A 26,632-nucleotide genomic window follows, 5' to 3' on the forward strand; every position below is an offset into this window, starting at 1 on the left:
TATGTTCACAGGAAGTACTTTTTATTGGTCTACTCTCTGTACCACGGATGGGAGCAGTATACTGAATCTGTTAGACTTCGCATTTCTTCATTTAACACACTTCACAGGAATTCACGGGCAGCATCAGGTCCGCCAGACAGCTACGGTTCCGACTGTTAGAACAGTCTCTTTTCCAGAGCTGGAGCCCCTGCACCCGATCTACCACATTGCTCGCTGCACCCCAGAGAGCTGCCCGTGGTCGGCTAAGTGACGGAAGACGATGCGACTGAGCCTCCAGCGCCGCTTCACACCACGTGGCCGGGACGTCATCACACAGCGGTTTCTGATCCTAACGGGACAGCTATCCCGGGGAAGGGCAGCAATTTCTTCATCAGCCACTGCCTAAGGGAAGTCACAACGTTACTGTGCAGATCACACACATTCATTTTAGATGCTTGGAGGAAGACAAGAAGGGCAAGACTAATAAAGCCAGCAGTTAGCCAAGAACTCTGGATACAGTAGTAACCTTGACTCTCTTAGTAGAAATAGACTAGAAAGCTGCCAGATACCTTTTGACATCCTCCCAATATGAATTTTTGAAACTTAATACGCAGACAAAACAATTCACAAACTATAAGTATAAAATTCAGTAAAGTTTTACAAACAGAACACACTTGTATACCCAGCTCTCGATTATGAAACAGAACACTAACAGCACCCCAGGCCCTATTAGTACCCTGACAGCTATCTCGATGACTAATACAACAGGTAAGGTTTCCCTGCTGTGAATTATCTAGAAATGTAACCAGCCATTATGCATGTTGACCCATTTCTGTTTGGCTTCCACTCAACAGCATGCTGTGAGACTCACGCATATTGTTACATGTTACAGAGGAGCTGAGAATCAAACCACACCTCCAGTACGGGGCTATGGGATGGGGAAGCCCAAGCAGCACCCTAACCACTGCACCAGACACCTGACCCTCCTGAGGATTTTCCGGTCATGAACGTTCAGCACCTCCGGGCTGATGACCGACTGGAGGGAATGTGACTCGAGAGGAGACCGGAAGGAGGGAGGGGAGCACCGTACAGATCCCGAAGTCCATGGTGAACACCCCCGAATGCTGCAGGAGGAAACCGACGAGATAAGACTCACATTAATGAACTACCTGCAAGGTTTTCAAGATGGTGGAATGTTACTGCTCTAGGCTGGGGGAAGATGGCTGAAAAAAAAAGGCCAAAGTGCAATCTCAAGGAAGAGTCAGGGAGAAAATGGCAGCAGAAACGCCACACAAATTAGAGGGACACCACAGATCAACATGGAGGGTGTGGATGCCCACACTAAGGACCCAGGAGCCGAGAACCTCCGCACCAGCTCTGCTGTGAGGCGAGACCAGACTGCAACAGCCCAGGCCACCTACAACAAAGCTACAGGAAGAGCCTGGTGCGAGTCTGGCTTGGAGTCCTGTAGGGGGCAGTATACCTGCTGACCTAGAGGGGAAAAAAGGGCACGTTTCTCTCTCCCCGACCACCCAACACAGCATCCTGTAACTGCTGATTAGAGGGCGGACGCCATTTTGGATACACCTAAGAGCTCACCAGTTTGTGTCCACGCACCCAGCAACCAGCCAAGGGGAGAAGCCAGAGTGTGGCGGGAAGAGCTGACAGGAGGCTGGGTGCTCGTGTCGCAGGACTGTGAAGACACTGGCTGTGTGGGAAGGCAGGGTGGGCTGGGTCTCCAGGCAGCCGCTGGGGAGGCTCCACATGCTCAGGGCTCCGTGACTCCTCAGTGAGTCATTGCTGCAGGCTCCGCACTCACACCGGGAACTGCACGGATGCTCTGTGTGGTTCTGGCAGCATGGACGGGTACTGCACTCACTGAGGCTAGCTTCTTGCAGGAGAGGAGGTAAGCGTGAGGCTACACCAACAGACCACAGCACACCTCCCCTCTGATAAGAAAAAAAATTACCACACCCCACTGGGTGTCACCCTGGACATTCCCTAGAGCATTGAACAGCGCTCCTTAACTACACACACACCCAACAAACGCCTCAAGCAGTAGAAGATGGCCCAAGTCCCTGGGCGCCTGCACCCGCGTGCGAGACCCGGGAGAAGCTCCTGGCTCCCGGCTTCAGATCAGCTCAGCTCCGGCCGTTGCGGCCATCTGGGGAGTGACCCAGAGGATGGAAGACCTTTCTCTCTGTCTGGCTTTCAAATAAATAAATCTTTAAAAAAAACAAAAACAAAACAAAAAAAACCCTGATCTCAGGATTACTTAGAAATAATCAGAAGCTAATCCACAAATTAAAGAAATCCATACATGATGAATGAAAGCTTTTTCCAAAATTGAGATGTTGAAGAGCAATCAAGATGAAATACTGGAAATGAAGAATTCAATAGATCAAATAAAAAATGCAGAGGAAAGCCTTTACAACAGACTCAGGGGGCAGAAGAAATATCCGAGTTAGAAGAAAAAATCTTTGGAAATTTTAGACTAAAAAAAAAAGAAATTAGAAAACTAAAAACCAGTGCTGGAGATTTATGGGATACTATCAAACAATCCAACATAGAGTTCTTAGGAGTTCCTGAAGGTGTGGAAAGAGAAAGGGTTAGAAGGCCTTTTTAGTGAAATAATTACAAAAAGCTTCCCCAGTTGAAGAAAGAAAAGGAGGCCCAAGTATAAGAAAGACAGAACTCCTAATAGGCATGACTGAAAGAGATCTTCACCACGACATATTAGAATCAAACTCACCGCAGTAAAACATAAAGAAGATTCTAAAATGTGCATGAAACGCCAGATGACTTTCAGAGGATCTCCAATTAGACTAATAGATGACTTATCAGAAACTATGCAGGTTAGAAGAAAATGGTGAGATATATTCAAAGTCTTAAGAGAAACAACTGTTAATGCAGAACACTATAACCCACAAAGCTCTCACTTATGAATGATGGCGAAATAAAAACTCTCCATAATAAACAGAAATTGAAAGAATTTGTTGCCACTTTTCCAGCCTTACAAAAGATGCTTAAGGATGTGTTACACATAGAAATGCAGAAAAATAACCATCACTAGGAAAGAAAGTAAAGGCAGAAAATTCCCCAGTAAAAAGTACAAAAGAAATACAAAGTAAACAATAGGAATATTTATGGAAAAATGGCAGAGAAAAGTCATTACTTATCAACAATCACCTTGAATGTAAACCGTCTCAACTCTCCAGTCAAGACAAAGACTGGTTAAAAAAAACTCGCCTATTTCCTGCCTACAAGAAACACATTTCACCAATGAAGATACATGCAGACTGAAAAGCGAAAGGATGGAAAAAGATATTGCACGCTAACAGAAACCAAAAAAGAGCTGGTGTAGCCATCCTAATATCAGACAAAATAGACTTTAACACAAAAACTGTCAAAAGAAAGAAAGAAGGGCACTCTGTAATGATTAAAGGATCAATTCAACTGGAAGAAGTGACTATTATAAACATATATGCACCTAATTATAGGGCACTTGGCTATTTAAAAGAAATGTTAAGGGATCTAAATAGAGACATAGACTCCAATAGTAATGAGGGGCTTCAATATCCCACTTTAAGCAATGGAAAGATCAACCAGACAGAAAATCAGTAAGCAGAGTTAATCAGCACTATAGACAAAATGGACTGAATAGATATATACAGAACTTTTCATCCTACCATTGCAAAATACACATTCGCAGGGAACTCTAGGATAGACCACATACTAGGCCACAAAGCAAGTCTCAGCAAATTCAAAAACATAGAAATCATACCATGCATCTTCTTTAACCACTATGGAATGTAGCCAGAAATCAACAACTGAAGCATCTCTAGAACATATGTAAACACACAGAGACTGAATGTGTCTGAATGATCTATTTGATCATATATATAGATCTATAGATCATTTGATCTATTTCTTTTATGACCCACTGAATTAACAGTGGGTCAAAGAAATCAAAAGAGAAATCAAAAAAATTTTTGGAAATTTCTGGAAACTAATGAAAGTGACAATGCAACACATCAAAACTCATGGGATACAGCAAAAGCAGTGTTAAGAGGAAAGTTTATAGCAATTGATGCCTTCATCAAGAAATTGGAAAGGCACCAAAAAATGAACTATTAATGCATCTCAAGGACCTAGAAAAACAGCAAATCAAACCCAAAACTGGTAGAAAAGAAATAATTAAAATTAGAGAATAAACAAAATTGGAAACCCCCCCCCCCAAAACAAACAATGAACCCAAAAAAAAGCGAAAACTTTCAGGTGGTTTAAAAAAAATTTTGACACGCCATTGGCCCAAGTAACCAAAAACATGAGAGAGACAACCCAAAACAACAGAGATGAAAATGGAATGATAACAATACCACAGAACTAAAAATCATCAGAAATTACTACAAAGAGCTGTATGCCAATAATGACAGATTCCTGGACACATACAACCTACTTACATTGAGCCATGAAGACAGAGAAAACCTAAACAGACCAATAACCAAGATGGACATTGAATCAGTAATAAAGGCCTTCCCAGCAAAGAAAAGCCCAGGATCAGATGTCTTCATGGATGACTTCTACCAGACATTTGAAGAACTAACTCCAGTGCTTCTCAAGCCATTCAAAACAACTGAAAGGGAGGGAATCTTCCCAAATTCTTTCTATGAAGCCAGCATCACCTTAATTCCTAAACTTGAAAAAGATGCAGCGGAGAAGAACTACAGATCAATTTCCCTGATGAACATACAAACAAAAATCCTCAACAGAATACTAACTAATAAAATCCAACAACACATCTGAAAGATCACTCTCCCCGACTAAGTGGGATTTATCCCCAGATATGCAAGGATGGCTCAACATTTGCCAATCAATAAAATTAATAAACTGAAAAAAATGTATAGTTATCTCAATAGATGCAGAGAAAGCATCTGATAAAATACAACATCCTTTCATGATGAAAACCTTCAGCAAATTGGGACTAGAAGGAACATTCCTCAACATAATCAAGGCAATTTGTGACAAACCCATGGCCAGCGTCCTATTGAATGGGGTAAAGCTGGAAGCATTCCCACTGAGATCCAGAACCTAAGATGCCCACTCTCACCACTGCTACTGAATACAGTCTGGAGGTTTTAGCAGAAGCCATTAGGCAAGAAAAAGAAATCAAAGGGATACAAATTGGGAATGAGGAAGTCCCTATTTGAGGATGACATGATCCTACATATAGAAGATCCAGAAGACTCAAGATTCAGAGACTTGGTATTCCTAAAAGAGTTTGGTAAAGTGGCAGGAAATAAAGTCAACACTTAAAAGTGAATAGCCTTTGCATACACAATGTCATGGCTGAGAAAGAGCTTTTAAGATCAGTCCCATTCACAATAGTCCAAAAAGAATAAAATACCTTGGAATAAGTTTAACCAAGAATGTCAAAGATCTCTATGATGAAGATTACAAAATATTAAAGAAAGAAAAAGAAGACATAAAAAATGGAAAAATCTTCCATGTTCATGGATTGGAAGACTCAATATCATAAAACTGTCCATAATACCCAAGGCAATCTACAGATTCAGTATGAACCCAACCAAAATACCAAGGACATTCTTCTCAGATCTAGAAAAAATTATGCTGAAATTCATATGGAAACACATGAAACCCTGAATAGGTAAAACAATCTTAGGCAACAAAAACAAAGCCCTGAGGCATCACAATACCACATTTTAAGACTTACTTTAGGGTAGTTATAATCAAAACAGCCTGGTACTGGCATAAAAACAGATGGATAGGCCGGCGCGGCTCAATAGGCTAATCCTCCGCCTGCGGCACCAGCACACCGGGTTCTAGTCCCGGTCGGGGCGCCAGTTCTGTCCCAGTTGCCCCTCTTCCTGGCCAGCTTTCTGCTGTGGCCCGGGAGTGCAGTGGAGGATGGCCCAAGTGCTTGGGCCCTGTACCCCATGGGAGACCAGGAGACGCACCTGGCTCCTGCCTTTGGATCAGCGCGGTACGGCGGCCATTGGAAGGTAAACCAACGGCAAAGGAAGACCTTTCTCTCTGTCTCTCTCTCTCACTGTCCACTCTGCCTGTCAAAAAAAAAAAAAAAAAGTTAAATGAAAACAGATCTTACTAAAAAACAAGATTGGGAACAAGAGAGGGAAGCAGAAGTAGAGGGATAGGAATGTGGGTGGGAGGGTAGGTATGGTGGGAAGAATTACTATATTCCTAAAGTTGTATTTATGAAATGCATGCAAATAAATAAAAAAGGCATTAAGGAGGGGCTTAGTTTCATTCTATTAATATTAGCAATAATCATTAGTAATAGTTAACAAAATTACTATTAGTGATCAATCATAATAGCAATAACATGAAACCTTTCATTAATAATAATAATCATGAGGGGGCCAGTGCTATGGCATAGCGGGTAAAACCGCCACCTGCAGTGCCAGCAACACATATGGGCACTGGTTTGAGACCTGGCTGCTCCACTTCCAATCCAGCTCTCTGCTATTGCCTGGGAAAGCAGTAGAAGATGGCCCAAGTCCTTGGACCCCTGTACCTGCATGGGAGACTAGGAAGAAGCTCCTGGCTCCTGGCTTTGGATTGGTCAACTCTGGCCATTGCGGCCATCTGGGGAGTGAACCAGCGGATAGAAGACCTCTCTTTTTTTTCCCTGCCTCTCCTTCTCTGTGTAACTCTGACTTCCAAATAAATAAATCTTTAAAAATAAAATAATGATCATGACAACATGCTTTGAGTACTTACTGTGCTAATATATATTAATATACTTGTACCTATTGGGTCCTTCCATCTTATTCCATCTCCACCTTACTAACATAGCAAGAGACCCATACACCTGGTGGTCCCCAATCACACATCCTCCTTTTCTATCCCAGCATCCACATCTCACTTCTCCGTCCTGGATCTAAAGAACGTATTTTTTACCATTCCCCTACATCCTAACTCTCAGGACACATTTGCTTTCTCCCCGGCCAATCCTGACACTCAGTGGATCTGGACCGCACTCCCCCAGGGGTTCCAGGATGGCCCCACCTGTTTCATCAGGCCTTGGCCAGTGATCGAAGAACCCTGGATCTATCCCTCTCCTTTCTTCTCCAGGACGTCAAAGACCTCCTCCTTCGCAGCCCTTCAAAAACAGATAGCCAATGACAGACTGCTACTCTCAACTTCCTAGAAGCCAAAGGTCATCAGGTGTCCTTCCCCAAGGCATAGCTTTGCTTATCTGAGGTAACCCACCTAGGTGTACATCTCTCTCTCACTCACAAGGCTATCACTCATAGAAAGCGCCTCATAGCTAACCTCCCACCTGCTTCTACCAGAGAGGAAATTCTTTCCTCTCTAGGCCTGGCAGGATTCCTACGTTCATGGATTCCAAACTTCTCCCTTCCAGCTTGACCACTCTACAAAGCCATAAAGGGATCCCTCGAAGAGCCCCTCGTAGCCCCAGTCATGTCCCAGTATCGTAAGCTCCAACAGGCTCTTCCACAGGCCCCTGCCTTACACCTGCCAGATCGCACACGGCCCTTCCTCATTTACGTCACTGAAAAGCAAGGCACGGTCTTGGGGATTCTCAGCCATCAAGCTGGCCCCTCTTCTGCTGTCTTTCAACACATCAGACCCCCACAGTCAGGGATTGGGGCCCTGTGTACGGGTGCTAGCCTCAGCAGCAGTTCTCATACAAGGGTCAAACACTTTTGGTTCACTGCCTACCATTCTTTCCTCACACCATCTATCAGAACTCCTAACTTACAAGGGCCTCCAGTCTCTCCCACCATCTCACATTCTGGCCCTCCAGGTGGTACTAACTGAGGACCCCTACCCTCACTTTAAAAAAAAAAAAAAAAAAAAGATTATTGGCTGACGCCACGGCTCAATAAGCTAATCCTCCGCCTGCAGCACCGGCACCCTGGGTTCTAGTCCTGCTGGCTCCTGGCTTCGGACCAGCGTGGTGCGCCGGCCGTAGCGGCCATTTGGTGGGGTGAACCAACGGAAGGAAGACCTTTCTGTCTAGCTCTGCCTGTCAAAAAATAAAAAAATAAAAAATAATAATAAAGATTATTTATTTGAAAGAGTTACAGAGAGAAGGGGGGGTCTTCCATCTGATGGTTCACTCCCCAACTGGCTGCAACAGCTGGAACTGCGCCGATCCAAAGCCAGGAGCTTCCTCTGGGTCTCCCATGTGGGTGCGGGGGCCCAAGGACTTGGGCCATCCTCCACTGCTTTCCCAGGCCACAGCAGAGAGCTGGATCGAAGTGGAGCCACCGGGTCTCGAACCAGTGCCCATATGGGATGCCGGCGCTTCAGGCCAGGGCATTAACCCACTATGCCACAGCACTAGCCTTTCAAACCTTGTCCTCCCCTTAACTGAGCTACTCCCCTCCCACCTCCCCTTCCATCTCCAGATCACACGGCTCCCGTTCACACCTGCACTGAGACTATCGAATGCTAACTACCTCATCCCTCAAACATCCAGGAGGGTCCCCTCATTTATCCTACTCTAGTCTGGTTCAGATGGTAACTCCATCTTTCATGAGGGAATAAAAAGGGCAGCACATGCTGTGCTACCAATCACCAACCCATACAGCTGAGGTGGGACCACTCCCTTTCAATACTACTAATCAACAGGCTGAGCTCTGTGCTCTAACCTGTGCCTTTATGCTGGCAAAACTAACACCTGACTCAAAATACGCCCTCCGTATCATCCTATCCCACTCCACAATATGGAAAGATAGGGGCCTTCTTACCACTTAGGGAACAACCATCTCCAATGCTACCTTCATAACCTCTCTCTTAGAGGCAGCCCATCTTCAACATGAAAAGACTTGTCCACTGTAAGGCTCAGCAAACCTAACTCTGCCATCACAGCCATCACATAACAGGACAGAGCAGGCGGCCGTCAAGCGGCTCTGTCTCCCTTTTCCTTGTGTCTTCCACTCCATCTGCTATACTGGTAAATCACTTTCAAGATCAACCATCCCAACAGCCCTCCAACCAGGCCATTTTATTCTATCTCCAGCATTTGTTTTATCCCAACATTTGTCAAACAATCTCTTCCTCTCTCACCAGAAGATACCAAACGTCTTCAACAACTCGCCACTTCTTGTTCTGTATGTCAAAAAACAAACCCTGACTCTAACCTCTGTCCTCCACCCTTCCCCTCCCACCAAGCCAGAGGAAACCTGCTGGCCTCTGACTGGCAAACTGGCTTCACCCATATGCCCAGAGAACGGCGCTTTCAACACCTCTTGGTATTGGCAGCTACCTTCTCTGGGTGGGCCGAGGCCTTCCCCACCTCTAACAAATGGGCACTAACAGTATCCAATTCAGGGTCCCAGCCTCCCTCCACTCAGAGGTCCTAAACTAAAATCACAAGTAACTCCACAACCGAGTAAGCACCCAACATCCCCTGGCATTTCCACTTCCTAATCACGCCCAGTCCTCAGGAAAGGTGGAAAGGACAAATCGTACCCTAAACATTCTAACCAAACTCTCCCGTGAGCTTCACCTAGGCTGGACAGAACCACTTCCAAGGCCCTGCTCCGTATGAGAGCCCTTCCAAGAAACCTCTCAATATTTAGCCTTTTGAACTGATGTACAGGTATCCCTCGGTTCCTAACTACACACTTTCGATCTCCACTCCTGCCGCCCCACCTACTCTCGCCTCTCCTCAGGTATCTCTGAACAGTCATGGAAATATACAGACACCTACTGTCCAGCTCCAACCACCTCAGACAGCTTCCCTCCTGTACAATGGGAGACGAGGTCTTCCTGTCCTCTTCACACCCTTTCTCGCCCCCTACTCCCACAGGCTAAATGGACCGGCCCTTACTGGGTTATTCTCCCTACTCCTGCAGTAAAGTTACAGGGACTCCCCCACTGGGTCCATGTCACCCACCTGAAGCATTCGTTGCCCCCTCGTCATAGTTAATCCCACAGGGCCACTCACACCAAGTCTGCCCAGACTGAAGCTCCACCACCAATAGTGCCCAAAAACTCAGACCCTTCTGCGCTCGATGAATCCGCCTCCAAGAAAGTGACCACTTCCAAGGCCAGAAAAGTGCCGATCCTCTCTCACCCCGCTCCCAGCTCTTTCTATCCCTTCAGTGGGAGGAACATCACACTCCTCGCCATCCACCCGTCCGGGCTCCTTCGGGATACTGAAGGTTTACGCCTCCAGGGAACCTTCTCAGACTTCACTCCCTTTGAGCTACACTTTTCCATGCCTTTTCTCATTGTCTCACTCCCTTTTCCAGACACCATGATGAGCTTCTGATAATCTCATTTCTCTGTCCTGCATCCACACTAGCCCCAGGAACACTACGTGTGGCGATTTCAGATTTACAGCGCTCCTGCTCATCACTTCACACTACCTTCTGCCCCAGCACGGGCTGTGCAGGCCCTATCACTTTTTTTTCCCCCAGAAACCTTTTATTTAAGGAATACAAATTTCATACATGTTACAATTACAACTTTAGGAACACGGTGATTCTTCCATCTCACCCACTCTCCCAACCCTCTTCTTAGTCCCTCTCCTATTCCCATTCTTGTTTTTTACTAAGATCTATTTTCAATTAACTTTTTTTTAAACTTTTATTTAATGAATATAAATTTCCAAAGTACAGCTTATGGATTACAATGGCTTCCCCCCCATACTGTCCCTCCCACCCGGAACCCTCCCCTTTCCCACTCCCTCTCCCCTTCCATTCACATCAAGATTCATTTTTGATTCCCTTAATATACAGAAGATCAGTTTAGTATACATTAAGCAAAGATTTCAACAGTTTGCTCCCACACAGAAACATAAAGTGAAAAATAGATGATTTTTTAAATGATGATGAAATCAGATCAGACCTACTGTCATGTTTAATCCCAGTGAGAGTCAAGTTGGGAATTGATAATTTCTTCTTCTTTTTTTTTTTTTTTACAGAAGATCAGTTTAGTATAAGTAAAGATTTCAATAGTTTGCACCCACATAGAAACACAAAGTGAAATATACTGTTTGAGTACTAGTTATAGCATTAAATCTCAATGTACAGCACACTAAGGACAAAGATCCTACATGAGGAGTAAGTGCACAGTGACTCCTGTTGTTGACTTAACAAATTGACACTCTTGTTTATGGCCTCAGTAATCACCCTAGGCTCTTGTCATGAGCTGCCAAGGCTATGGAAGCCTTTTGAGTTCACTGACTCTGATCATATTTAGACAAGGCCATGGTCAAAGTGGAAGTTCTCTCCTCCCTTCAGAGAAAGGTACCTCCTTCTTTGATGGCCCATTCTTTCCACTGGGATCTCACTCGCAGAGATCTTTCATTTAGGTCCTCCTTTTTTTTTTTCAGGGTGTCTTGGCTTTCCATGCCTAAAATACTCTCATGGGCTCTTCAGCCAGATCCCAATGCCTTAAGGGCTGATTCTGAGGCCAGAGTGCTGTTTAGGACATCTGCCATTCTATGGGTCTGCTGTGTATCTCACTTCCCATGTTGGATCATTCTCTCCCTTTTTGATTCTATCAGCTAGTATTTGCAGACACTATTCTTGTTTATGTGATCCCTTTGGTTCTTAGTCCTATCATTACGATCAATTGTGAACAGAAATTGATCACTGGGACTAGTGAGATGGCATTGGTACATGCCACATGATGGGATTGAATTGGAATCCCCTGGTATGTTTCTAACTCTACCGTTTGAGGTAAGTCAGCTTGAGCATGTCCCGAATTGCACATCTCTTCTCTCTCTTATTCCCACTCTTATATTTAACAGTGATCACTTTTCAGTTAAGTTTCAACTGAATAAGAATAACTGTGTATTGATTACAGTATTCAACCAAAAGTATTAACTTTTTACACTTATGATTAACTCTATGGTAAGTAAGTAAAGGCCTACCATTCCAAAGGCATCTCACAAGGATTCAGCACTATAGAATTTTCTAAATAAGCTAGGTTAGCATCTTATTCCATTTCATATTTCCTGTCATCTCTTTTTATTCCTTAACTGAGAAACAGATTTCATATGTGGAGGCCAAATTGTTTTCTCTAACTTCTGTGCAAGCTGCTGGAGTCACAAGGAATACGTCAAATGCTTTGTCTACACGAGCCTTGTCTCCACTGCGCTTCCTAGTCAAGTCCTCGCTCCTCTAAACAGAAAATTCAACCTCCACCTCCCATTGCATTCATGTGACTATTGTAAAACCTTCTCAGTTCTGGTTACCTCTCTCTGGGTCAATGATAATTTATCATGTTCATACGAAATTCCAAAGAGAATTGGGGGGGCTGGCATTGTGGCACAGCAGGGTAAGCTACCACCTGCAGCACCAGCATCCCATACCAGTGCTGGTTCATGTCCTGGCTGCTCCACTTCTGATCCAGCTCCCTGATAATGCACCTGGGAAAGCAGTGGAAGATAACCCCAGTGCTTGGGCCTCTGCCACCCACATGGGAGACCCGGATGCAGCTCCTGGCTCCTGGCTTTGGCCTGGCCCAGCGTGGCCATGGAGCCATCTAGGGAGGGAGCCATCAATGGAAGATCTCCCTCTCTCTATATATGACTGTTTCTCAAATCTTTTAAAAAGAGAGAAAACTGAGAACAATAACTGACGTGTACTGACCAATTTGACAAATAAGGTCAGCCTACATTTTCACTTGTGCCGTTTGTATTAGTGCACTAGGTTTGGGGATTATTTGATTATTATTAATCCAACAGCCTTTTTATAACTACTCCTCTTACCTCCAAAACCAACCTTATATGGCTGACCTCATGTATCATGGGTATTTATTCCAGGTGCATTTTGCCTGATTAATTGATTTTGGGCCTGTTTCAGCTATGAAAATGTTGAATTACAATTCCATTGATTTCAAGGGTTTTTTTTTTTGTTTTTTTTTTTTGTTTGTTTGTTTGTTTTTTGACAGGCAGAGTGGACAGTGAGAGAGACAGAGAGAAAGGTCTTCCTTTGCCGTTGGTTCACCCTCCAATGGCCGCCGCGGCCAGCGCACCACGCTGATCCGAAGCCAGGAGCCAGGTGCTTCTCCTGGTCTCCCGTGGGGTGCAGGGCCCAAGCACTTGGGCCATCCTCCACTGCACTCCCTGGCCACAGCAGAGAGCTGGCCTAGAAGAGGGGCAACCGGGACAGAATCCGGTGCCCAGACCGGGACTAGAACCCGGTGTGCCGGCGCTGCAGGTGGAGGATTAGCCTAGTGAGCCGTGGCGCTGGCCTCAAGTTTTGTTTTAAACACACATTTGGTGAGTCTGTTTTGTCTGAGTTTGGTCAAGCTGTTGATACAACTGCTCAATAGACTGGGGCCAAACCTTCTAACGCACAATCAAAATACTTCTGAAGTGCTAAATATTTTTAAAAGTTTCTTAGGTATATCCCCAAATTTGGTAGGGCCAGAGGTTTCAAGTTTCTGTGGTCTAAAGACATGGAAAGGCACACGAACAAGTTAAAAATGCAAACTGACTCTTTGGAAGGCATACCTAATGATGCTGTCCTTTTGACATCCTTTGCAATACATTGTACAGTCAATTGCTGCAGCCACACCAAGCTCCTCACACCCTGCCCCCCTCTGCAGGTGCACCCAGGGTGCTCTTTTTCTTCAAATTTCCTTTCTTTTCCTCTTCTCTGTTTCACTTTATCTAAGACCTTTATCCTTTCTCCCTCTCAACACGTTGATCCAAAATTATGGTGAAACCTACTGGCCGCAGCCCATGGTGCTCTGTGCTTGGCACTATGACACTGCTCATGCTGAGTTGTAATTATTTACATCTCAAAAGAGATTCCAAGAGGGCAGTTAGGGAATAATGTGATGCACCAGACTAGGGATAAACAGTCAAAGAAAGGGGTGTAGGAAGTGCACTTTCAGGGGAGAACTGGAGAGAACACCACACTGGAAATCCTACAAGGGGGCCTGTGTGGAAGGTGTGGGCGTGCAACATGAATGTGGGCCCAGAGCACACAGCAGCAGCTGAGAGCTGGGGTGGGTGGGAGCCTGGAGACGGAGGTGAGAGGGACTGCAGCAACCCGTGCCGATACCGCTGGAGGGAGAGCGCGGGAGCAGTCCGGACTGAAGCCCTGGGGGTTGGTGGCAGCCAGCGGTCGCCCATGGACCCAGCAGGAAGAGGGGGCGTGTCTGTCTTGTGCCAATTTCCCCACACAGCACCTGCTGCCTGGCTGAGCAAGGGTGGGCTCCATTTCAGGTCTGGGGGCAGCTGTGCAAGCCTTTGAGTGCATGTAAAGCAACTGGCTGAGCCAGGACGCCAGCTTTTCAGAGCAGTCCTGGCAGCAGCGGCGGGGCCCAGGGATTCTCGCAGAGGTAACAGCGGGAGTCTCCGCCACGCCCACCACACACCTTACTACTCACTCAAGGTCCAGGCATCTCGCTAAGCCACAGAAGCGTAGCTCAAAGATAAAGGACATCACAGAATAAAAAACACAAATCAACCCCACAAATGCCTAGAAACACAGAAATCCAAGACACAATGAGGAAGACACCATGACTCCCAACCCCCACAAGGAACACAGCATTTCAATATCAGAATTTGAAGATTAAGAGATCGAGGACATGACGGAAAGGAAAAATTACTCATAGGATTACTCAAAGGCAATCAGACACAGATCCACAAACTAAAGAAAACCACTAATGATATGAATGAAAATTCTCCCCATGAAATTGAGACTTTAGAGAGAAATCAAAATGCAGTATTAGAAATGAGGAATTCAATAGTTCGCTGGTGGGCGCGAGGCGGGGGGGGGGGGGTCCCAAGCGCAGGAGATCCCCATAGGGCCCCACCTCAGAGCGGGCAGAGCCCGGCAGAGGAGACTGAGGGGCAGGCTGGCGGCCCCAGCCCTGGGGGCCCGCCCCACGTGTACCCAGCACTCTCCCCTCCAGGAGTTCTCCCAGGGCCAACAGCTCTGCAGGGAATGTCGGATCGCACATCCTACTGTAAAGTGTACTTACTGCAGATGAGAATTCCAACAAGAGAGCAAACGAACACAATCTGTAAGTGCACAAGATGTTAAGGGATTTGGGACACCCAAACCTTGTCGACACTGTAACATGATTGCAGCATTCATTGGTACCAAGTGTCAGCGCTGTACACATTCAGAAAAAAATGCAGACCCCCTCAGACCTGTGAACAGTGCGAACGACAGAGAGCTTTTGATGCGAGGGAGGAAAGTAGAAAGGCGGATCGAAAGTAGTTATGCTGGCGCTGTACTTTACCATACAAGAGTTTTACAGAAGACAAAAGAACAAAGGAAGGCTCTGGGATCCTCGCATTCAGATCCTCCTCCTCCTCCTCTGAGAAAGACTAGCATCATTCAAAACCTCTCCACCAGCACCACCACCGCCATCCTCTCAGCAGTAGCCATCACCAAGTCAGCAGCTGAAGTCCAGAGCGAGAGCAGGGACTGTGGAAACGGCGCCATAAATCCTCTGAAGCAGTTCAGAATGAAGCTCCAGAGAAACCCCAGCTGGAATCTAAGCCATCGGATGGAGACAGCTCTACAAGTCAGTCAGCACGTGGTGGGGCAACAGACAGTTTCGTCCTAAGTCAACTGAAAGAAGTGATGTCGCTTAAGCATCTCTTAGAGCAGAGAGACCAGGCCATTGTAGAAAAAGACAGACAGTCAACTGAACTAAAGGCAGATTGTACCAAGAGTCAAACTGGAGAACAAAGATGAGCAGCATGGAAAAGCTCACAAGAAACCGCGGAGCCACTTCAGGCCAAAAACAGAGACCTGCTTGAACAGGCTGCAGCACTATCAAAGGGAAAAGATTTGACAAAGTGGACGCATACTAACATCTCTTTGAGAAAGTAGTTTGTTTAGCGTTGTTTCTGCTTACAATGTAAATTCGAAAAAAAAAATTCTGTGAAGCCTTTAAATTGTGTGTAGTAGAAAAATATTTTGCATACCAAATGAACTGGTGTGTTTCCTATTCACTTTTATAAGGGATCTACAGCATTTTTAAAGTTGTAAAACATTCAAATAAAACTTAAACTGGTTTGAAGTAACCAAATCCAAAATCAGAGAGAAAATAATTAAAATTAGAGAATAAACAAAATTGAAACAGAAAAAAAAAGACAGGTGAAATGAAGAACTGGTTTTTGGAAAAAATAAACAAAATTGACACACACCACTGGCCCGATTAATAAAAAAAAATCAGAGAGATGAAAAAGGAAATGTAACAGACATTACAGAAATAAAATCATTAGAAATTACTACAAAGAGCTCTATGCTAACAAACCAGGAAACACAGAAGAAATGGATAGATTCCTGGACACATACAACCTACCTAAATTGAGCCATGAAAACACAGAAAGCCTAAACAGACTGAAAACCAAGAACAAAATTGATTCAGTAATAAAGGCCCTCCCAACAAAGAAAAGCCCAGGACCAGATGGCTTCACTGCTGAATTCTACCAGACATTTAAGGAACTAACTCCAATTCTTCTCAAACTATTCAAAACAATTCAAAGACAGAGAATCTTCCCAAATTATTTCTATGAAGCCACCATCACCTTAATTCCTAAACCTGAAAAAGATGCAACAAAGAAAAAGAACTGCAGACCAATCTCCCTGATGAACAGATAAACAAAAATCCTCAACAAAATACTAGGTAATTGAACCCAAGAATACATTAGAAAGATCATTCGCCTGGACCACGTGGGATTCCTGCCTGGTATGCAGGGAGGTTCAACATGCACAAATCAATGTGACGCACCACATTAACAAACTGCTGAACAAAAACCATATCTCAATAGACGCAGAGAAAGCATCTGATAAAATACAAACCCTTTCATGATGAAATCTCTGAACAAACTGGGTACAGAGGAACATTCCTCAACACAATCAAGGCAATTTATGACAAACCCAAGGCCAGCGTCCTAATGAATGAGGAGAAGCTGGAAGCATTCCTCTTATGATCTGGAACAAAAGAAAAAAGGATGCCATTCTCATCACTGCTATTCAATATAATCCTGGAAGTTTCAGAAAGAGCCATTAGGCAAGAAAAAGAAATGAAAGGGATACAAATTAGGAAGGAGGAAATCAAACCATACCTCTTTGCAGATGATATAATTCTATATATAGGGTATCCAAAGGACTCCACCAAGAGACTACTGGAACTCCTAGAAGAGTTTGATAAGGTAGCAGGATATAAAGTCAATACACAAAAATCAACAGCTTTTGTATACACAGACAATGCCACGGCCCATGGCCGAAATAGAACTAAAATCAATCCCATTCAAAATATTTCCAAAAAGAATAAAATACCTTGGAATAAATTTAACCAAGCATGTCAAAGATCTCAAGACACACAAAAAAAGGAAAAATTTCCCATGTTCATGGATAAGAATCAGTATCATCAAAATGTCCATAATAAGGAAAGCAGTTTACATATTCAATGCCCATCAATATACCAAAGAAATTCTTCTCAGAGAAAAAACAATGCTGTAATTCATATGGAAACACAAGAGACCCCAAAGAGCTAAAGAAATCTTATACTACAAAAACAAAGCCAGAAACATCACAATACTAGATTTCAAGACATACTACAGAGCAGTTAGAACAGCCTGGTACTGGCACAAAAACAGATGGATAGACCAATGGAACAGAATAAAACAGCAGATATCACCCCATGCCTCTACAGCCAACTTATATTTGATAAAGGAGCTAAAAATCAACCCCTGGAGCAAGGACAGTCTTCAGCAAATGGTGCTGGAAACACTGGGTCTCCACGTGCAGGAGTATGGAACTAGAGCCCCACCTCACACATTTCACAAGAACTTGCTCAAAATGGATCTCAGATAGCAATCCATGACCCAATACCATCAAATCATCAGAAAACACTGACAAGATACTGGCACAGGCAAAGGACTTCTTAGAAAAGACCCCAGAAGCACAGGCAATCAAAGCCGAAATTGACAAATGGGATTACCTCAAGCTAAGAAGCTTCATACTACCAAAAACACTCTGCAAACTTAAGAAGCAACCAACAGAATGGGAGAAAATATTTGCAAACTACACAATGATAAAGGGTTAACTTCAGAATCCATAAAGACCAAGAAATAAAACATCAACAAAACAAACAATCCAGTGAAGGAATGGACAAAGGACTTGAAAAGGCATTTTTCAAGAAAGGAAATTTCAATGGCCAACACACTTGAGAAAACATTCTGAATCACTAACCATCAGGGAACAGCAAATCAAAACCACAATGAGGTTTCCCCTCACGCCCGTTAGAATAGCTCTCATACAGAAATCAACGTATGACAAATGCTGGCAGGATGTGGGGAAAAGGTACACTGGTCCACGGTTGGTGGGAAAGCAAACTGGTGCAGCCACTGTGGAACACAGTATGGAGATACCTCAGAAATCTGAATATACACCTTCCATACGATCCAGCCATCCTACTCCTGGGAATTTACCCAAACCAAAAGAAATCAGTACATGAAAGAGTTATCCGTACCGCCATGTTCACCATTCACACTAGCTAAGGTACAGAATCAACCCAGATGTCCATCAACTGCTGACTGGATAAGGAAGGAAATTATGGTACACTTATAGACTATGGAGTACTACTCAGTTGTGAAAAAGAGAAAGAAAAATCCTGCCTTTTGCAACATAGGCACAACTGGAAAGCATTGTACTTAGTGAAATAAGCCAGTCCCCAAAAGACAGATATGTTTTCCTGATCTGAGGCAGGTAACAGAGTACCTGAAATGCAATGTATTGGAGTGAAATAGACATATTGAGATGCAATAATTGTTCACAGCCCTAGTCTCTTCCATTGAGTTCTTTTTCTCTTCATATTATTTGTTGAACTCTTATTTAGTGTAGGCTTAGCTACACTATCATTAAATAAATTGAAAATATATTTTTGCAATAATCAAGAGTGGAAATGTGAGAGGGAAGAGGAGGAAGGGCTGGGGCACGGGCAGGAGTTGCGGTGGGGGGGAGTGTCAATATGTTCCTAAATGTATATATATAAAGTATATGAAATTTGTATAACGTAAATAATTTTTTTTTTAAATCTTATGCTTTACGAAGGCAGGCAGGGTTGACACCCTCTTATTCAACTGGAAGAAACAAGAAGTGAGGAAGCCTACATGGATGTCACCTCGGCACACCAGCACGGGCCAGGGAGTCCAGGGGACAGGCTAGGACTGCTGCTGGATAGGGAACAGCTTACCCCACGCTAGGCAAGCGGCCCCTCGTGTGAGCAAGGCCTCCCAGTGCCTTCAGGGTTCAAAGGCTGTGATGAAGTGGGGAGAAGACTGTGGGTCAGTCACCAGTTTTGGCAGGTCACCATCAGCAGTCCTTTCTAAGGCTCTGGTCAGGAGGAGTCTTTGACCTGAAACTCACCACTAGTAGTTTCAAGGCTGTTTGTGTTGACTTGGTGTATTCAATCTTATTCTCCAGTATTAAAAGTGAGATTAGCTCGAGTTCATGATCTTGTGGTAGGGAGAGAGAGACTTAATCTTAACTAGCTAACCTGAAGATCTTTTGGTAAAATGGTATTCTTCCTCAGCGAATTGATCCGTAGCCTCTCATCCGCATATTCATAGGCCAGTTTTCGTCTCTTCACATCACGCAACATTTTCCAGTCTACGTAGTAACCTCGAATTTGGCCTGAAGCTGATAAAGGAACCATCTACAAGAAAGAGACAAAGAATAAGACAGGCCCAGGATCTAAGAGTGTTCCCCAACCCTCTTACAGCTACTCATTATGCCACTATTTATTAAAAGTTCCTTTAGATTAGGCCGGCGCCGCGGCTCACTAGGCTAATCCTCCGCCTGCAGCGCCGGCACACTGGGTTCTAGTCCCGGTCTGGGCACCGGATTCTGTCCCGGTTGCCCCTCTTCCAGGCCAGCTCTCTGCTGTGGCCAGGGAGTGCAGTGGAGGATGGCCCAAGTGCTTGGGCCCTGCACCCCATGGGAGACCAGGAAAAGCACCTGGCTCCTGGCTCCTGCCATCGGATCAGCGCGGTGTGCCGGCCGCCGCGCTGGCCGCGGCGGCCATTGGAGGGTGAACCAACGGCAAAGGAAGACCTTTCTCTCTCTCTCTCTCACTGTCCACTCTGCATGTCAAAAAAAAAAAGTTCCTTTAGATTAGTCATTTAAAATAATAGTTCATAATTAAGACTAAATTAAATGAATATACAGGGGCTGGTGCTGTGGTGTAGTGGGGGGGGGGGGGGAAGATACTGCTTGCGATGCCAGCATCCCATATGGATGCTTGGCTGCTCCACTTCCAATCCAGCTCTCTGCTATGGCCTGGGAAAGCAGTGGAAGATGGCCCAAGTCCTTCTGCCCCTGCACCCATATGGGAGACCCAGAGGAAGCTCCTGGCTTCAAATCGGCATAGTTCCAGCTGTTGCGGCCATCTGGGGAGTGAACCAGTGGATGGAGAATCTCTCTCTCTCTGCCTCTCCTTCTGTGACTTTCAAGTAAAATGGATAAATCAGGCCGGCGCTGCGGCTCACTAGGCTAATCCTCTGCCTTGCAGCGCCGGCACACTGGGTTCTAGTCCCGGTCGGGGGGCTGGATTCTGTCCCGGTTGCCCCTCTTCCAGGCCAGCTCTCTGCTGTGGCCAGGGAGGGCAGTGGAGGATGGCCCAAGTACTTGGGCCCTGCACCCCATGGGAGACCAGGAGAAGCACCTGGCTCCTATCATCGGATCAACGCGGTGCACCGGCCACAGCGGCCATTGGAGGGTGAACCAACGGCAGGGGAAGACCTTTCTCTCTGTCTCTCTCACTGTCCACTCTGCCTGTCAAGAAAAAAAAAAAAAAAAAAAAAAAAAGGATAAATCTTTGAAAAAAAAATGAATATACATGAAATTAAACTGATAACAAGATTATGCCAACAGCATGTGCTGAAAGGTAGAAACTTTAAGTGTTTTTTTTTTTTTTTTTTAAAGATTTATTTGAACAACAGAGTTACAGACATAGAGACAGAAAGAGAGGTCTTCCATCCACTGGTTCACTCCCCAAATGGCCAATCCAAAGCCAGGAGCTTCTTCCAGGTCTCCCACGTGGGTACAGGGGCCCAGGGATGTAGCCCGTCCTCTACTGCTTTCCCAGGCACATTAGCAGGGAGCCAGATCGGATGTGGAGCAGCCGGGACTAGAACTAGCATCAATATGAGATTTTGGCGCAGCAGGTCAGGGGTTTAACCCGCTGCTCCACAGTGCCAGCCCCTCAAGTATTTTTTTAAGATTAATTTATTTGGAAGGCAGAGCAAAGAGACAGAGACACAGAGAAATCTTCCATTCATCTATTCACATCCCAAAGAGCTGCAACAGCCAGAGCTGGGCCAGGCCCGCCTGGTGTGCTACACGGGAGGTGGCCGTCACCTGCCTCTCCACGGGGGCACTATGAAGCTGCACTGGAGGTAGAGGAGCCAGGACTTGAACTGCTGCACCACAACACCAGCCCCCAGAGATGTTCTTCCTGTTTTAATCTGAAAGGCAGTTATAGAGGAGAGGAGCAACAGAGATCATTTATCCACTGGTTTATTCCCCAAATGGCTGGGGCTGGGCCAGGCTGAAGCCAGGAGCTTCATCTGGGTCTCCCACATAGGCACAGGGGCCCAAGCACTTGGGCCATCCTCCACGGCTTCCCCGGGTGCATTAGCAGGGAGCTGTATCCAAAGTAGAGTAGCCAGGACTTGAATTGGAGCCCATACGGGATGCCAGTGTTGCAGCTTTTATCCACTACACAATAATGCCGGCCCCTCCCCAGAGATTTTTAACATAATTCCATTTGATCTTCAGGTAGGTTAACAGTTACATGATTCAAGAACCAAAAAAGTAGAAACAGTGTAAAATCTCCCTCCTACCCGCCCAGTGACCGCCAATCACTTAAGTACCACTGTTAATAGTTTCTTGTATACTCCTTCACAGACTTTTTTCAACACAAACGTATACACCCCCTTCCATTTTTCACACCCCCTTTTTCACTTAACGACACAGCTGAGAGATGGGGCTGGCGTTGTGGTGCAGTGGGCTACGCTCCTGCTAGGGACACTGACATCCCATGAGCACTGATTTGAGTCCCGGCTGCTCCAGTTCCATCCCAGCTCCCTGCTAACGCTCTTGGGAAAGCAACGAAAGATGGCCCAAGTACCTGGATCCCTGTCACCACATAGGAGACCTGGATAGTGTTCCTGTCCCGACTTCAGCCTGGCCTGGCCTGGCCCAGACCCAGCCGCTGCAGCCATCTGGGAGTAAACCAGCAGATGGAACATCTAACTCTACCTTTCAAACAAATAAATGAATTTTAAAATATAATTTTTATATATAACGCAGAGTTCTTTCCACATCTGTATGTTAAAATGTTTTTTAGATTACATAATATTCTACTGTATGGATCCATCATAATGTGTTTAATCTTCTGGTCATAAGATAAGCTGAATGGAATTTTATTTTTAAAGGTCTCAATTGGTTTTCTTTTCTGTTCTACAACTGAGCAACACTCCATCCTACAGAGTAAGTGTTCTGTGTGAATAGAGTTTACAAACTCATCTGGCACCTGACTGACGAATCCCATCGTAACTGTGCCTGGAAATATGTGCCCTGGAAGGGGGACTTACACAAGCCTTAGAAAGACTGACAGGGCCAGCGCTGCGGCTCACTAGGCTAATCCTTCGCCTTGCGGCGCCAACACACCGGGTTCTAGTCCCGGTCGCTCCTCTTCCAGGCCAGCTCTCTGCTGTGGCCCGGGAGTGCAGTGGAGGATGGCCCAAGTGCTTGGGCCCTGCACCCCATGGGAGACCAGGAGAAGCACCTGGCTCCTGTCATTGGATCAGCACGGTGCGTCGGCCGCAGTGCGCCAGCCGCGGCGGCCATTGGAGGGTGAACCAACGGCAAAGGAAGACCTTTCTCTCTGTCTCTCTCACTGTCCACTCTGCCTGTCAAAAAAAAACAGAAAGAAAGAAAGACTGACAGAGGGGCTGGTGCTGTGGTGCAGCAGGTTAATGACCTGGCCTGAAGCACCAGCATCCCATATGGGCGCCGGTTCTAATCCTGGTTGCTCCTCTTCCAGTCCAGCTCTCTGCTGTGGCCTGGTAAAGCATGGAGGATGGCCCAAGTCCTTGGTCCCCTGCACCTGCGTGGGAGACCTGGAATAAGGTCCTGGCTCCTGAGTGGCTGTTGCAGCCAATTGGGGAGTGAACCATTGGATGGAAGAGCTCTCTCTCTCTCTGCCTCTCCTTTCTGTGTAACTTTTTTTTTTTTTTTTTTTTTTGGATAGGCAGAGTGGACAGTGAGAGAGAGAGAGAGAGAGAGAGAGAGAGAGAAAGGTCTTCCTTTTGCCATTGGTTCAACCTCCAATGGCCGCCGCAGCCGGCACACTGCAGCCAGCGTACCGCGCTGATCTGATGGCAGGAGCCAGGTGCTTCTCCTGGTCTCCCATGGGGTGCAGGGCCCAAGCACTTGGGCCATCCTCCACTGCACTCCCTGGCCACAGCAGAGAGCTGGCCTGGAAGAGGGGCAACCGGGACAGAATCCGGCGCCCCAACCGGGACTAGAACCCGGTGTGCCGGCGCCGCTAGGTGGAGGATTAGCCTAGTGAGCCGTGGTGCCGGCCAAAATCTTTTAAATCCTCAGTTCCGGGCTGGCGCTGCGGCGTAGTGGGTGAGGCCGCCAAATGCAGGCATCCCAGCTCTCTGCTGTGACCTGAGAAAGCAGTGGAAGATGGCCCAAGTCCTTGGACCCCTGCACCCACGTGGGAGACCTGGAGGAGGCTCCTGGCTTCTTATCAGTGCAGCTCTGGCTGTTGTGGCCAATTGGGGAGTGAACTGGTGGATAGAAGACCTCTCTCTCCTCGCTGTGTGTAACTCTTTCAAATAAATAAATTTTCTTTAAAAGAAAAAATCCTCAGTTCCTTAACCTCTCCTTGACGTTTCTACTCCGGCTGCATCCTGAACCTCTGCAGCCACCCCCCCCCCCCCCCCCCGCCAGTTCCTCTGCTGCTCCCTGCAGCTCTCAGACCCTGGAAAGCTCCTGGCTCGGCTCTGCTGCCACCCCAAGCGCGCAGTGCTGCGGCTGTCTCCCACCCGCGGGCCCTGCCGCCCCTCTCACGTGCCCATTCTGGATCCCGGCTCCCAGTCACTCTCCACTCTTCCTGAACTGATTCCTGGCGACTCCGATGCACATGAGAAACACTCTGATTTCTTTGTTCTCTGAACTCCTCTCCTTCAATGACTTCCGTCCTGCACTTTTCTCTACTAATTTCTGTGTCTTTTATTATTAGTAAGTCATCTCTGTCATTTGGGTTTTGTTTATCTCATTCTCTGGTCCCCTCTTTCGAGCTCATCCTCCCAACACGCTAACACCCAGCCTTCTGGAACTTCCACTCCCTTGGTCCTGCCAAGGACAGTTAGGAGCTACCAGGACCCACAAGCCTTTAAAGAGTTAGGGAGGGAAAACAGGTCAAGTGGAGAGGAGGTGGATTAAGAAGGAGTTCTTTGTTTTCACACGCCAGAAGTAACGGCACGTGTGTGTATTAAAGGAAAAACGGGCCATGTAGGGGAGAGAGACGTTGCCGGAGCTGTGTCCGTGTTGGCGAGCAGCGGTGGGGTCTTGTCGCTGAGGGCTGGTCTTCAGAACTCAGAGGGCTGACCTGCGGCAGTGCTAACAGCAATGCAGTGCCAACCCCATTGTCATGAAACACGTTCTGGTATCCACGTTAAAGTAAGAAGCAGGGGCTGGTGCCGGCGCCGGGGCTGAGCCGCCTGTCGAGTGAGCTTCCTGAAACGCACTGGGAAGGCAGTGCACCTCTGCCGCCCATGTAGGAGGCCAGATAGCGTGCCTGTCTCCTGGCCCAGACCTGGCTGTTGTGGCCATCTGGGGAAGGAACCAGCAGATAGAAGATCGCTGACTGCCTTTCAAATAAATACGTCTCTTAACATCATGAAAAACAGGTGACATTAATTTTAATGTAAGTTTTGTTTAGCCGGGTGTCTCCGCCATATTGTTGCTTTGACGTGGTCAGTATCTTAGAAATGAGATATTTGCATTCTGTTTTCAATGCTGCATTTTCAAAATCTGGTTTTATCTACGCTTAGTGTATATCCCAGTTTGGATGCTAAATTTTCCACTGTTAAGATGGAAAATGGAGGTCGGCGCCACAGCTCACTAGGCTAATCCTCCGCCTTGCGGCGCCGGCACACCGGGTTCTAGTCCCGGTCGGGACGCCGGATTCTGTCCCGGTTGCCCCTCTTCCAGGCCAGCTCTCTGCTGTGGCCCGGGAGTGCAGTGGAGGATGGCCCAAGTGCTTGGGCCCTGCACCCCATGGGAGACCAGGAGAAGCACCTGGCTCCTGCCTTCGGATCAGTGCGGTGCGCTGGCCACAGCGGCCATTGGAGGATGAACCAACGGCAAAGGAAGACCTTTCTCTCTGTCTCTCTCACTGTCCACTCTGCCTGTCAAAAAAAATAAATAAATAAATAAAAATAAATTTTAAAAAAAGGATATAGTTGGGAATGGACGGGAAGAATAGTGAGGAGAGTTGAAGTTCAGAGAAGTGAGAGGCCCAGACAGTTAGGTGTACTTGAGAGTAACGTTGTACAGACCATGGCATTCAAGCTGGGTAAGAAAGGAAGCCCAGAGACCAGAAGTGGAAAGTTGAGAGAGAGCCAGGAGACAGGCACGCAGTCCGGCCTCCTACATGGGCGGCAGAGGTGCACTGCCTTCCCAGTGCGTTTCAGGAAGCTCACTCGACAGGCGGCTCAGCCCCGGCGCCGGCACCAGCCCCTGCTTCTTACTTTGACGTGGATACCAGAACATGATTCATGACAGTGGGGTTGGCACTGCATTGCTGTTAGCACTGCCGCAGGTCAGCCCTCTGAGTTCTGAAGACCAGGCCTCAGCGACAAGACCCCACCGCTGCTCGCCAACACGGACACAGCTCCGGCAACGTCTCTCTCCCCTACATGGCCCGTTTTTCCTTTAATACACACACGTGCCGTTACTTCTGGCACGTGGAAACAGAGACTGCCTTCCTGGTCCCCCCCCCCCTCCGCTCAGTGACCCAGTCCCTCTCCCTCAGAGGCGTGCGGGGACTCGTGCCCCCAACTTCTTTCCTCTCCGTCTCCCCGGGACGCGTATGCCCCCATCGCCGAACCCGCTGGGGCCCAGGTGTAAACCCCAGCCGACGCCGAGCCCGACACCCGACCGTGAACTTGCCGCACCCTCCCGTCGCTCGCCTCCCGCCTCCCGCCGCCGGACGGCCCCTTCCGGTGTCCCCTGCACAGCCCACAACGCCCCAGCCTGGGAGCCCTCACTCCTCGGACCCTCTCCTCCCGCAGCCTCCAACGCAAGCCAGCTCGAGGCGCAACAACGGACACCGCCACCTCCATCTCCCCTGAGCCGCCGGAGCGGTGGCGGGAGAACCCCCGACTGGTCCGCCCAGGACAGCACCGACGGCAGAGCCCGAAGACTCGGGGGAGAAAGGCGTTCAGGGACAGGGCAGGGGTCGGGGTGCACGCCTAACCTGCCGGAACCGCCGCAGCACGCAGCCCACCACGGCCGCCGCCATGTTGTCCGCCGCGAACGTCAAACAACGGCAACTTTATTCACACGGCCGGATGCAGGGGGGCGGGGCGGTAGGCGGGGTTTGGGGTTTGAACTCTCGCGGT

The 26,632-nt window shown here is 47.0% G+C and overlaps 1 protein-coding gene and 1 pseudogene across 5 annotated transcripts; one reads left to right on the forward strand and one right to left on the reverse strand.

Annotated features, from left to right (window-relative positions):
- Window positions 1-26,544, reverse strand: MRPS14 (mitochondrial ribosomal protein S14). 5 transcript variants are annotated; one of them, XM_089299430.1, is made up of 4 exons: window positions 26,488-26,544; window positions 19,486-19,644; window positions 5,958-6,062; window positions 1-381 (listed from the first exon to the last, which is right to left on the reverse strand). In XM_089299430.1, exons 1-3 carry the CDS (start codon window positions 26,530-26,532, stop codon window positions 5,976-5,978), a joined length of 291 nt encoding a protein of 96 aa, XP_089155556.1. In that variant the 5' UTR covers window positions 26,533-26,544; the 3' UTR covers window positions 1-381; window positions 5,958-5,975. The 5 variants fall into 5 exon arrangements, with proteins under 5 accessions (XP_089155556.1, XP_069933261.1, XP_089155555.1 ...); XM_070077160.2 differs by lacking the exon at window positions 5,958-6,062 and adding an exon at window positions 22,120-22,246; XM_089299429.1 differs by lacking the exon at window positions 5,958-6,062 and adding an exon at window positions 22,120-22,250.
- On the forward strand, window positions 13,927-15,937 carry LOC103349991 (protein FAM76B pseudogene; annotated as a pseudogene).
- Window positions 26,545-26,632: the final 88 nt, after the last annotated feature.

This window comes from Oryctolagus cuniculus, chromosome 7 (genome assembly GCF_051225735.1).
Source record: "Oryctolagus cuniculus isolate XC-2025 breed Fujian yellow rabbit chromosome 7, ASM5122573v1, whole genome shotgun sequence".
Taxonomy (NCBI): Eukaryota; Metazoa; Chordata; class Mammalia; order Lagomorpha; family Leporidae; genus Oryctolagus; species Oryctolagus cuniculus.

What these genes read in the sequence shown, in the direction of transcription:
- MRPS14 (XM_002715000.6), bottom strand. Translation starts at nt 26,532, where the DNA reads ATGGCGGCGGCCGTGGTGGGCTGCGTGCTGCGGCGGTTCCGGCAG. An exon ending in TGCTGCGGCGGTTCCGGCAG is followed by an intron (nt 19,645 to 26,487) that starts GTTAGGCGTGCA and finishes TCTTTCTTGTAG; the next exon opens with ATGGTTCCTTTATCAGCTTC. An exon ending in TTTTACCAAAAGATCTTCAG is followed by an intron (nt 382 to 19,485) that starts GTTAGCTAGTTA and finishes GACTTCCCTTAG; the next exon opens with GCAGTGGCTGATGAAGAAAT.